Source organism: Tachyglossus aculeatus, chromosome 6 (genome assembly GCF_015852505.1).
Source record: "Tachyglossus aculeatus isolate mTacAcu1 chromosome 6, mTacAcu1.pri, whole genome shotgun sequence".
In the NCBI taxonomy this organism is placed as follows: Eukaryota; Metazoa; Chordata; class Mammalia; order Monotremata; family Tachyglossidae; genus Tachyglossus; species Tachyglossus aculeatus.
Window position 1 is genome coordinate 47,972,749 of NC_052071.1, and position 13,749 is coordinate 47,986,497.

General features: G+C 47.1%; 1 protein-coding gene across 1 annotated transcript in view; it reads right to left on the bottom strand.

Annotated features, from left to right (window-relative positions):
• MORC4 (MORC family CW-type zinc finger 4) overlaps nucleotides 1-13,749 on the bottom strand; it is a 55,811-nt gene that overhangs the window by 12,312 nt on the left and 29,750 nt on the right. Inside the window, 6 exon segments of the mRNA XM_038748071.1 lie at nucleotides 2,170-2,348; nucleotides 3,720-3,771; nucleotides 4,507-4,584; nucleotides 7,332-7,460; nucleotides 9,075-9,173; nucleotides 12,358-12,461. Of these exon segments, the coding sequence (XP_038603999.1) occupies nucleotides 2,170-2,348; nucleotides 3,720-3,771; nucleotides 4,507-4,584; nucleotides 7,332-7,460; nucleotides 9,075-9,173; nucleotides 12,358-12,461 (641 nt within the window).

The window sequence follows — 13,749 nt, forward strand, 5'->3', positions numbered from 1 at the left end:
CCAAAGCCTGGTCCATCCTCCTTGCTTGGGCATGGTTCCCATGCGGCAGATTCGGCAATCAATCAATCAATCAATGGTATTTATTGAGCGCTGTGTGCAGAACACTGTACTACATGCTTGAGCGAGTACAATACAAGAGAGTTGGTAGGTATGATCCCTCTTACAATCTCTCTTTCATTCTCCTCACCTGCCCTACCCAGTGAAGATACACTGTGATGAATTTTGCCTCAGTGCTGCTTCAGGGTCCCATTGTTGGAAATCTTGTCATTTGGTAGTATATACAGTTTAGCACTGAGGTACACAACTTTGTGCGTTGCTGCTTCCTCTATCTATATTAAATTTTAATGCCTATCCTCCTCTAGATTTTAGGCTCCTTAAGAACAGGAATCATGTGTATCAACTCTATTGCATAGTCCTCTCCCAGGCATTTAATACAGTGCTCTGCATACAGTAAGCCCTCAATAAATACCACTAATTTTTTCATGTTATTTTTTAAGCACTTACTCTGTTCCAAGCACTGTACTAAACTCTGGGGTAGATACACGTTAATCAGGTAGGACATAGTCCATGTCCCACAAGGGGTTCTTGTTTTGTTGTCTGTCTCCCCTTCTAGACTGTGAGCCCGCTGTTGGGTAGGGATTGTCTCCATCTGTTGCCGAATTGTACTTTCCAAGCGCTTAGTACACTGCTCTGCACACAGTAAGTGCTCAATAAATATGATTAAATGAACGAATGAATTAATCCCCATTTTGCAGAACTGGGATAAAAACCTGGGTTTCAATCCCAGCTCCTCCACTTTTTCTGTGTGACCTTAGGGCAGGGGGGGATGGGGAGGAGGTGAGGAAAAGGGGAGCTCAGTCTGGGAAGGCCTCCTGGAGGAGGTGAGCTCTCAGTAGGGCTTTGAAGGAAGGAAGAGAGCTAGCTTGGCGGATGTGTGGAGGGAGGGCATTCCAGGCCAGGGGGAGGATGTGGGCCGGGGGTTGAAGACGGGACAGGTGAGAACGAGGTACAGTGAGGAGGTTAGCAGCAGAGGAGCAGAGGGTGCGGGCTGGGCTATAGAAGGAGAGAAGGGAGGTGAGGTAGGAGGGGGCGAGGGGATGGACAGCCTTGACGATGAGAGTGAGGAGTTTTTGCTTGATTCGTAGGTTGACAGGCAACCACTGAGATTTTTGAGGGGAGTGACATGCCCAGAGCATTTCTGTACAAAGATAATCCGGGCAGCAGAGTGAAGTATAGACTGAAGCGGGGAGAGACATCACAGGATTCTGGATTAAACGCTTAGGGAAAAGGTAAGGGGTGTTCCAGGAGACCTGAGTTCTGTTCCTGAGCCAAAGCTCCAAAGGCAAAATTGGTCTAAATCTTTTTGAGCTTCTTCGAAGGCAGGAAGGGATAATGCTGAATGCTCCCTTCTCTCCCATGGGTGCTGAGAGCAACACAAGATGATGCGGGCATAGTGCTTGGAGATGAACAGATGAGAAGGAGGCTATATGAAGAATTCACTCCGGACAAGGAGAAAAGAAAGAGTTTGGCAGCAGGTTCAGAAACCCTCTGTGGATCAGCTGTTACAGCGAGTACGCATTTACTGAATGCCAAGAGTGCACTTGGTCTCAGAGGCTAGGCGGCCTGGCCATCCACATCAACTTGAGGAAAGTGCCTTTGTCTACATGCTGCTTCTCAGCCGTGAGAAATCATAATAACAATGAGGATGACAATAATAGATCGTCTCTTGAAGTTTCAAAATAAGCTCGCTAACCACTAGAGAACCCCGAAACATTTGAAACATTTCCAACATACATTTACAAACACTGTATTCCCAAAGAGTCCCACTCATTGTCTCCTCTCGCCACTGGTTTTAAGTCTTTAAGGAATCCCCAGGATTGGTGACACCTCTCATTCACTCTCCTGGAAGGGGAAACCAAAAGCTGAAATCGGAACACCTATAAAAATCTTAATTCACGATGGGGTAAGTCACCACAAAATAATTGTTTTGATAATACAAATCTTACAAATTCAGCAAGGAAAAAAAATCAGCAGCACAAAAGTAAAGCAAACATGCAGAACTGAAAAACCATGACAATTATTAGGTTTATATCACAGAGTTAATTACAGCCTCCCAAAACATAATATACTTTTTTTGCAGCTGCTTTTTGAACACAACCCCTTACTCACCTGCTTAATGGTAGAATTATCGGCTCCAAAGCATCAGGCTTCAAAAGGGCAGCTTTGGTTTCTTCTAGCAGGGTTGGTGCAGTGGGAGGGCCAGGCCTCCTGTCATGCTCTTCTTCCTTGACATGACTGGATTGAGCCATTCTTGGCATACGAGGGGACTTTGGTGAAGCCGCAAACGTCTGTCAAGGAAAGGGATGGTTTATTAAGAACTCAATAATCCCAAATTAAGCCCTAAAGGATGAATCAGCCCTTCTGCATGGTGGAAAAGAATAGTTACCCAATCAACAATGACCTGGTTCTCACACAAAAACAAAAAGGAAAAAACATCGGGGCCCAGGACTGACCAAACTCTAGTTATTGAGCTCATCGGCTGGGCATTAATGCCAAGCTTCCCACTGGCTCGGCTACTGAATCCCAGTCGGACACTGAACCCCAGCCCCTGAATCCCTGCCAAGTTCTGAGAAAGTCTTCATCGCCTCAGACTGAAGCTGGGGTTTCCACTCCTCCGGTATCGGTGGCATAGGGGGAAAGGGCGCCGTGGCAACAGCTTCCATGCTGGTTAACATTAGTGATACATGCAAGACACTCAATGCACGCTTTCTCTCCGCATAAACGTAGACACGCACCTGGGGTCTCGGGCCAGGATCGGTTCATGAAGGAAACGCGAATGATGAAAATGCAAAGAGCTAGTGGGAGGCAAATGGCATGAGGATGGGAAAATCCCAAATAGTCATCCCATTTCCAAGCCAAGATGGATGTGTGCTTGGAGGATGTTGGGATCTCAGAAGATGGGAGAGAGAGGAAGAGACCGACCCTATCCCCACCAGGTCTAACCTTCCCCGAGGGAACAGCAAGGAAGATGACTGTGGCATGCGACGATACGCTCTCCTAGGGAAAGGGAGAGGGAGCAGGTGAGTGGAAGAAGCATGCAGAAAATAGAGGCCAGATGAGAAAGATGAGGGTGTGGGTGCCGTGGTGGCTGCCAGGAGGGGAGTATCCCTGAAAAAACGGCCAACCTGATCACACCCTGCGGCGTCCAGAGGTGCCCGGAGTACCCATCCTGGGCAACCACGTCCGAGAGACAGTGCTCCTGAAAATTTAAAACAGCAGAATCTTTACAGCCAGTCAGCCTGAAAGCAGAAGATAGCGGGGAGGAAAAGGGCTGCATGAAGCCACCTCTTCCTCCCAAGAGGAATGAAGAGCCCTAAGCACCCTGAGTCCCAGGAAAGACACTACACAGGACCACAGCAGGAGGAGAGGGCAGGAAGGAGGAACATATTCCTGAGCTCTGCTACACCTGACATGGCAGGTTTTCCCTCAAAGTCAGTAATGAGTTCCAACCCGGAAACACAGGGTTGATTCTTCTTTTCTCCACACAGAATTCCCTGGAGTCCTTGGAACCCAAAGGTCAGTGTTGTAGGAGAACACAGCGGGTCAAGGCCTGCCCTCTCCACGTGGCCTCCGAGACTTCCGCTTTCTTCCAACTATTCCATTCACGTGTAGGAAAAGAAGGCGATGGTAGGGGCCGAAATGCAGGTCTTACTTCTCACCTGGTGTCTTTCACTCTCTAAAGACTTCTTTCTCTTCTCAGGAGTCTGTTCTCTAGGGGGGAAGACACAAGAGGCACTCAGTTCTCTCATCCACTTTCTTTGCCTGAGACAAAATACCCTTTCACAATTCGGGCAAGCCGCTATGAGGGTCATCCCACTCCTGCTCATGGGGCCCTGCCACACGGGCACCCAGGATGAAGAGAGCAGTGTCTAAAGAGGAGGGGAAGGAAGCGAGAGTTTCCCAAGTTCTTCTAGAGGCTCCCCTGGTGAGCCTCTCAGGACCCAGCCTCCCTTCAAGAGGGTCATCGCTCACACACCCTCCTCTACCCAGGAAGGTTCAATCATCATCATCATCATCAATCGTATTTATTGAGCGCTTACTGTGTGCAGAGCACTGTACTAAGCGCTTGGGAAGTACAAGTTGGCAACATATAGAGACTGTCCCTACCCAAAAGTGGGCTCACAGTCTAAAAGGGGGAGACAGAGAACAAAACCAAACATACTAACAAAATAAAATAGACTAGATATGTACAAGTAAAATAAATAAATAAATAGAGTAATAAATATGTACAAACATATATACATATATACAGGCATTCAATGAGTCAGAAGTCTTAAACTGAGTGCCCCTGGGGTGCTTGGCACTGTTGAAGAAGATAGAATGGAGTGAGGAAGGCACAGTGGGTGAAAATATTTATTTTGTCCGCTCTCCCGACATTCTCCTGTATTCCCAGAAAAGGGAAGGTTTCCATCTAGCATCCCAGAATGCCACCAGTACCCACTTAACTGTTTCCTAGCTTTCCGGTCATAGCTGGGACTTATCTCCTCATCGCTGGGCTCCTGTTCCTCTGGGACTGAACAGTTCCTGGAGTAAAAAGGAGGCTGGTTATTAGGAAGTTTGAAAAACAATGCCCTCACCCTGTTTTCCCCCCACAACAAGGACACAAAAGACTTATGATTCCCGAGGTGCAAAGGGTTCCAGGGTCTCAGCCCTGACTGTGCCACCAAACTTATCTGCCATTTGCCAAGCTCTGCATGTATATATAAGTAACTCTTTGGTGTAAAACTCCTCACCCTGGGCTTCAAGGCTGTCCATCACCTCGCCCCCTCCTACCTCACCTCCCTTCTCTCCTTCTCCAGCCCAGCCCGCACCCTCTGCTTCTCTGCCGCTAATCTCCTCACCGTACCTCGTTCTCGCCTGTCCTGCCATCGACCCCCGGCCCACATCATCCCCCGGGCCTGGAATGCCCTCCCTCTGCCCATCCGCCAAGCTAGCTCTCTTCCTCCCTTCAAGGCCCTGCTGAGAGCTCACCTCCTCCAGGAGGCCTTCCCAGACTGAGCCCCTTCCTTCCTCTCCCCCTCGTCCCCCTCTCCATCCCCCCCATCTTACCTCCTTCCCTTCCCCACAGCACCTGTATATATGTATATATGTTTGTACATATTCATTACTCTATTTATTTATTTATTTTACTTGTACATATCTATTCTATTTATTTCATTTTGTTAGTATGTTTGGTTTTGTTCTCTGTCTCCCCCTTTTAGACTGTGAGCCCACTGTTGGGTAGGGACTGTCTCTATATGTTTCCAATTTGTACTTCCCAAGCGCTTAGTACAGTGCTCTGCACATAGTAAGCGCTCAATAAATACGATTGATGATTGATGATGATGATGTAAGAGGCAGTTAGGAAACTAATCCCTGAGCTCATAGAGTAATGGGTAGAGCACAGGACTTGGAGTCAGAAGGTCATGGGTTCTAATCCTGGATCCTGGATCCGCCACTTGTCTGCTGTGTGGCCTTGGGTAAGTCACTTCACTCCTCTGTGCCTCATCTGTAAAAGGGGGATTGAGACTTGAGCCCCAAATGGGAGAGGGACTGTGTCCATCTTGGTTTGCTTGTATCCACCCCAATGCTTAGTACAGTGCCTGGCACACAGTAAGCGCTTAACAGATATCATCATCCTTATTATTATTACACTCTGTCCTCAGGTAACACTATCCCTATCAAAACAAAGAGTACCTACAGGCCAAGGAGAGGTATGGTTAAGGTCACTCTGCAGATTGGGGGCTGGGAGGAGGGGTCTGTTTGCAGGATTCTCTGGCTTCTAAAAAATGTTTCCCAAGATGGGGTCCAGCACCCAGGGGTCCTCATAACCACACAGGGGGCCTCAAGAGCCCCAGGGAAAGCACCAAGCAGGGTTTGGGACAAAGGGGAGAAGGAAGAGAAAGGAAAGGTGGAAGGAGGGATCCACTTGGAGTGGATGGGAACAGAGATGGATTTACTGGTGGTTGGGAGAGAGAAGCTGGGAAGGGGAAATACTTGCTAGGGAGCAAGACAGGAGAGAATATTTAGATACAGAAACCAAAAAGGGGAAATATAAAATTGGGTCTGAGGCCAAAAGGAAAAACAAATCCAACCTGTCCCCTCTGTATTCCTCAGCTATGATTCTGGGCCTTTAAAATGCTCAACTGAAGGACTCTAGTTTTACTTCAGCACAAGAGGTAGGGGGAAGGTTCCATCTCCTGCATTATTCAGGGAGCCAGCAGCAGAACTGGGGGTCCCAACTGGAGCATCCAGGAACTCAGTCCCATTTGCAAACCCTGTTGGTTCAAACCCTGTTGGTTCATACCAGGGGAAACGGCATAGCATAGTGGATAGAACAAAGAAACTTCTCGGTGCCTCAGTTAGCTCATCTGTAAAATCGGGATTAAGACTGTGAGCTCCATGTAGGACAGAGACTGCGTCCAATATGATTTGCTTGTATCCATCCCATGGCTTAGAACAGTGCCTGGTACATAGTGAGCACTTAATAATACAATTATTATTATTACCAGTCCCCTAAGGGCCAAGATGGCAGAGAAGCAGTGTGGCCTAATAGACAGGGCATGGGCCTCGGAGGCAGAAGAACCTGGGTTCTAATCCCTGATCTGCCACTTGCCTGCTGTGTGACCTTGGGCAAATCACCTAACTTCTCTGTGTCTCAGTTACCTCAGCTGTAAAATCGGGATTAAGACTGTGAGCTCCATATGAGACAGGGTATGTGTCAAACCTGATTAGTTTGTATCTACCCCAGTACTTAGAACAGCGCCTGGCACATCGTAAGTGCTTAACTAATACCCTAATAAAAAACTGTAGGACTTGGACATGACCAAGCAGTGTGTTAAAAGGAATGTGGGAAGCAGCATGGCCTAGTGGATAAAGCACAGGCTTGGGAACCAGAGAATCTGGGTTCTAACCCTCAGATCCGCCTGCTATGTGACTTTGGGCAAGTCACTTAACTTTTCCCAGCCTCAGTTCCTCAATTGCACAATGGATATTCAATTTCTGTGTTCTCTCCTACTTAGACAGTGAGCCCCATGTGGGTTATGGACTGTATCTGGCCTGACCAACTTGTATGTACCCCAGCACTTAGAATAGTTCTTGACACATAATAAGCGCATAACAAATACCATTAAAAAAAAAGCTTGCACACTTATGAATCGGGTTCATCCCTAACCCCCCCCTCAGAAATTCTCTCAATTTCAGGGTCGCTTCAGAAGGTCCAATTTGGACCAGCAATCTGAGATTCTCTGTTCTGGTCCACAACTTGGGCCCGGGCCAGACAATATCCTTACCTGTATCTCGGGTGAGGATTGAGGCAACAGAACCATTTCTCCGGTAGTGATGTTGGATCCACCTTTTTGGGAAGCTTCCTCCACTTCAAGCACTCCTCGCACTGCACCCATGTCTGGTCAGGGGTCTCCCTGCACGGAGCGGGAGAGAAAAGCGGGGTTTGTAGGTCCTCATGACAGTGTGGCTCAGCAGAAAGAACACAGGCTTGGGAGTCAAAGGTCGCGGGTTCTAACCCTGGCTCCGCCACTTGTCAGCTGTGTGACTTTGGGCAAGTCAATCTACTTCTCAGTGCCTCAGTTACCTCATCTGTAAAATGAGGATTAAGACTATTAGTCTCTCGTGCAACGACCTGATTACCTTGTATCTCCCCTAGTGCTTAGAAAAGTGCTTGGCACATAGTAACTGCTTAACAAATACCACCTTATTATTAGGGTCATGCTGTATTTCACAATGGACATTTCTTGAAGACAGAGACCGGACCTTTATCTAGGAAATGTTCGGCAGCCAGCAGTGAGCAAAATATATTGCTATCATTCCCATACTGACTCTGTATAACTCTGGTCCACCAGCTGAATTAAGGAGGCTCCAAGCTGGAGGACCCAGTAGAATATGGGCTGAAAAATAAGACAATGAAAATAATAGACTCCAGACTGTGAGCTCATTGGTGGCAGGAACGTATATTGTACGCTCCCAAATTCTTAGTATAGTGCTCTGCACACAGTAAGAGCTCAAATAAATACCATTGATTGATTAATAATAAACAAGAGCACTTAATACAGTGAGAGGAGCCCTGGCGAATAATACTCTCTGATGCTGTTGTAGTGTACTCTCCCAAGCACTTAGTACAGTGCTCTGCACACAATAAGTGCTCAATAAATACGAATGAATGAATGTTTGTGGAGTGCTCTCCTTGCAAGGCGCTCAAGGCACTTTCACATTTATCATCTCATTTCCTCCCGGCCTCCTGTTTAAGAGCTGTGAAAACATCACGCAGACTCTGACTTCCTCCATCGTGGCTGAAATCCAGACTCGAAGGAGTTTGCCTGTGAGGAGTTTTGGCATTTTGCTCCTCCCCAGCCCAACTTCATTTTGGAAAAAAAAAACCTAAACAAAGACACCCCAATCTTCCCAGATTCCATGGGGCAGCCCAGATACAGGCCAAGGAAGCAAAATGAACCTTTGTTCTAATCTATAGGAAACAGTCAAGAGGCCATGAAGTTTCACAGTGGTTTTGAAGTGGAATACAGAAAGTACTTCAGTTTTTTCTACCTGGTCTACACTTCTGGCCCAAGGTCTTGGCAAGGTGGAAGTTGGGGGGATTGCAGAAATCACTGGAGAGAAACTCTGTTCTAAAGCAGGGGACTCCTGTACCCCTAGTCCAGAAACAACATTTATCCTGGCCCAGCCTTCGACCATACCCTTGATGCAGTCAGGGGTGGGGGGCTGTTGCTTTCCCACAGCGTTGTTGTTCTCAATCCTCTATCCCCCTGCCTCTGAAGTCAATGGCTGCATCCCCTACCACTAATCTGGGGCAGGGGAGGCAACAGGCCCAATAAACTGACCCCACCGATTGCACCTGTGGTCTCAGATGGCAAATATCGAGGCAGAACAGTGACATGGAGAGTAGGTCTCGTTTGTGGTCTCAAACCTCCAGTCCCATTTCCTGGTGTGTAAAAAAGTCAATCACACCCAGCCCAACTCCAGGCCTGCGCATTTCCCTCTGGTGGCCCGCAGTTCTCACTCACATTCTCGGCCTGGCAGGAGCTGAACTCTGCGAGTCCTCCAGAGATGCCTTCTCCCTCCAATAAGCATTAAGTTTCTGGCCGAGGGCAGCGATCGTTAACCTGCAGGGAAGAGTTAGGGAGAGCAGCCCGTCACGGTTCAACATCTGGTTACATCGTTCCGAGCGCTTAGTACAGTGCTCTGAACACAGTAAGCGCTCAATAAATACCACTGATTGATTGATCAATTGATTGATTCAAGGAGAGACTCCGCTAGTGCCTTCCCTCTCCCTGGTCTCTTCGAAGGAGTCCCGGCGTCTCGAAATCTGGAGCCTTAGATGTCCTCCCTGGACTAGAAATTCAAATTTGCCTTTGCCAAATCCCATACTCCAAATCAATATGAACCTTCTTCACCACCTAAGTTTAAAAGCTGCACTGAGGGCAGGAACTGTAACGGCAGTGCAGTCAGCGACACACAGGAGGTTTTGTTGGGGGCAGATATAGGTAACGATGTATAGAACCAGAGTTGTGTAAAGTTCTGCGAATGGGCTCAGGCCCTTTGGGGTGAGGATCATATCTCCTAGCTCCGTTGTACTCTACCAAGTGCTTAGTATGGTGCTCTGCACAGAGCAAGCACAACTGGTTTCTAATCCTGGCTCCACCACATGTCTGTTGTGTGTCTTGGACAAGTCACTTAACTTCTCAGAACCTCTTTTTTTTTTTAAATGGTATTTGTTAAGTGCTTAATATGTGCCAGGCACTGGTAGATACAAGGTTGGACTCAGTCTACATCCCACAGCGGCTCATATTCTTAATCCCCATCTTGCAGATGAAGTAAATGAGGCACAGAAGTGAAGTGACTTGACCAAGGTCACACAGCAGACAAGTGGAGGAGCTTGGATTAGAACCTAGGTCTTTCTGACTCCTAGGCCAGGTCTGTATCCACCAGGCCAAGCTACCACGGTTGCCTCCTCTGGAAAATGGGGATTAAGACTGTGAGCCCCACGTGGAACATGGAAGGTGTCCAATCTGATGATCTTGTATTTTCCCCAGCATTTAGTAGAGTGCCCAGCACATAGTAAGTGCTTAATACTTACAATTTAAAACAAAAAAAGTGTTCAACAAGTACTACTGATTCCTTGGCTGATGACAACTAATATTCATTAAGCCACTACTACGTGCCTGCGATTGAACTAGCTCTGGTTTGGGAAGGGAGATTGGCGCTATGATATCTGTAAAACCCTGTCCACGTGAGAAATTCCATACCTGGTCAATGGGATGGCCACTTACTCCACCGAAGTCTAATGAGAGGGGCTGGCTAACATTCAAGCGGTTATTTATAGCACTTTAAGCATTTTACAATCATTCAGTTCATCCTCTCAAACCACTATGAGTCAAAAAAGGGCTAGTGTTGTTACCCATTTTCTAGGTCGGGGGGAGCTGAAACGGTGATGTCAGGCGGTGGTCGAAAGACCCGCATTAGAGTCCCATAAACCTAACAGTAAGCAGGCGGTGGTTGAAAGACCAGTCCCATAAAACTAACAGTAAGAATAGGTGGGATTGAGCGTATACTTTAGGTCTGCACCATTCCAAAGCCAATCCGAAAAGTCACTCAAAGATCCCAGGGGTCCCACCCAGATTCTGGCTCGGATCAAATGCCTCCATCAAGCATCAGTCAGTTTTTAGCTAATTACAGCAGGCTCACATTTAGGAGGCCAACTCCCTACAAGGAGGTGTGGAGGAGGATGTGTGGTTACCAAGTCACCCTGAAATTGAGGAGCTCAATGCTGGCCATGGACCAATCTCCCTGAAATTAACTTTGGGCTTTCACCCAAACATTATGTCCCTGTGTCCCAGAAACTCTGATTCTCTAATCCTTCAGGAACAAGGGCGCTTTGTTGTCTCCAAGGCTTAGGGTAGAAGCTGGGGGACAACAGAGGCAACCCACCCAATAAGTGAGAAGACTTCCTGCACTTCTACCTTTCGGTTCTCCACTCTCGTTACCCACTTCCTGCTCAAAAACCCAGCTGCAGACGGAAGCTCCCTTCTCTTGCTTCACTAATTTACCAGACTTTTTCTAATTAGAAATAAACATTTAGAATAAGCAATTTGAAGAGAAAAGGGGGAGAGAAGCAGGTAGCCCCAGAGTTTGAGATGCTGGTTCAGACAATTTGTCCAAAGTGTCACCCACAATATTTCTTCCCGTTCTCACCTTCCCTCCAGCCGAGCACCTGTGGATTCCTATTAACAAAAAGGTGACCCTTGCACTATCTTTCTCCATTAATTACAACACTCCTCTTCTCTCCCCTACAGCTGGCAAGCTAGGGGTGATACCTTATCACTGACTTGCATTTTTAATGTTTATCACATTGTTGCCCCCACTAAATTTCCTCAGGGCTTTTCAACAAAGTCATCTTGTCTACAAAGTCATCTTGTTCACAGGTTGCTTTATTACCACAGCATGAGGCTACCTGTGTCTGTCGAATCCTTTCCTCACACATTGCTCTGCATTAATGTGAGCCCTCTGAGGGACAGGGACCATGTCTAATTCCCACCTGTGTGTTCTTTTCCAGCACTTAGTACAATGTTCTGCACACAGTAAGTGCTAAATAAATATTAAATACGATTACTACTACTACATCTAACTTCAAGCTCTGGGTCTTGACCTGATATACCCTCAGACTCCTTCACTCAAACCAAATCTTGTCTGTCCTTCTGCTCCATCCAAGCTTCTCTCCCTACCACTCCCACCCTTCACTTCCCCTGCCTGGTCTGCCATCTTTTTGAAGATTAAGTGGCTTGAAGAGAGAACTGAACTTCAAAAATAAAGTGAGAGGGAGCACTGGGCTGAAATGACACACCGTCTGAATGTTCCTCTCAGTTCCAAGATGGTTGGAGAAGCAGCGTAGCCTAGTGGAAAGAGCCCCAGCCTGGGAGTCAGTGGACCTGGGTTCTAATCCCAGCTCTGGCCGCTTGTCTGCTGTGTGACCTTGGGCAAGACACTTAACTTCTCTGTGCTTCAGTTACTTTCTCTGTAAAATGGTTTAAGACTGTGGGACAAGGACTGTATCTAACCTGATTAGCTTGTATCTACAACAATGCTTAGTACAGTGCCTGACACGTAGTAAGCGCTTAACAAATACAAATTAAAAAAGGGAAAAAAAGCTACAGGTGGTGCCAGCAGAATATTCACTCTTGTGGTACTGCGACAGGACTCCATTCTGAACTGGGTCGGGGTGTTCAGGTCCAAGCCCTGGAACATAAACCCCCACCTTCACCTCAAAAACTGTGGGATGATGTCACTCACCGGTATTCCTTGGTGTACTCAAAATCCTGCTTATTGTGGGCGGGTTTCAGGAAATTGCACTCGATGACTCCAATCACTCCTACCCCATCTCCCGGAGCTGACGGCTTGGAAAGGAAGAAAGAAGTTCCTTTAGCAGCTGGATTGTAGTAACAAATAACTTGAAGCATGGTGGCTGTCCTTTGTTAACCACGGTACTTTACTGAATGAACCTTCTTGGCTCCCACAGAGACACACTTGAAATGTGCTTCCAGAGATCAGTTGGAGAGGCCTAAGGAGGCGAAAACCACACCCTACCTGGAAGAAACTTTAAGACTGCTAAGACACCTCAAGGCCAGCCAACCCAACAGGGCACCCCGAAATGTTGGCATCCCCACCCCAGGCAACAGCTATCCTGGGACTTTCCCTCTGCAGACTTAAGGCTCACTGTAAGCAGGGATCATGTCTACCAACTCCAGCTCTGCACACAGTAAGTGAAAGCTCATTGTGGGCAGGGAACGTATCCACCAACACTGTTGTACTGCACTCTCCGAAGTGCTTAGTACAGAGCTCTGCACACAGTAAGCGCTCAGTTAATACCATTGATGGACTGATTGGTTGATCGATTCCCCCGGGCTTGATTTCACCAAGTAGGCCTAAGCTCAGGCCCATCCTGGCCCTCCTGTGGAAATAAAAGATGCCAGCCCCTGGAATTGGAGATCTCGTCACCATCTTTGAGTCCACCAACACTGCACATATTTATTACTCTATTTATTTATTTATTTATTTTACTTGTACATATCTATTCTATTTATTTTATTTTGTTAGTATGTTTGGTTTTGTTCTCTGTCTTCCCCTTTTAGACTGTGAGCCCACTGTCTCTATATGTTGCCAATTTGTACTTCCCAAGCGCTTAGTACAGTGCTCTGCACATAGTAAGCGCTCAATAAATACGATTGATGCTGATGATGATGATGCACGGGTAAAATAAATATAACCAAAGTGGCTCTGGCCAGAACCTTTCCCACGAGTAGAGGCTTGGAGAACTCAGGGGAGCAGCATGGCCTCATGGAAAGAGCACAGACCTAGGTTTTAATCAAAGGTTCTGCCACTTACCTGCTGTGCGACCTCAAGGAAGTCAGTTCACTCCTTGGTCTCTCAGTTTCCTTAGCTGTAAAATGGAGTTTCAATACCTGTTCTCCCTCCTATTTCTACTGTGAGCCCCAAGGGGGATAGGGACTGCATTGGACCTGATTACTGTGTAGCTATCCCAGGGCTTAGTACAGTGTCTGGTACATAGTAAGTGTTTAATACGTATCACAATTACTAACTACCCTGCTCTGTCAAACATCCACCCAAGGGGTTGCTATACACATATAACAGTGATTACTAATTAGCATTTGAAAGTGTAGAGGT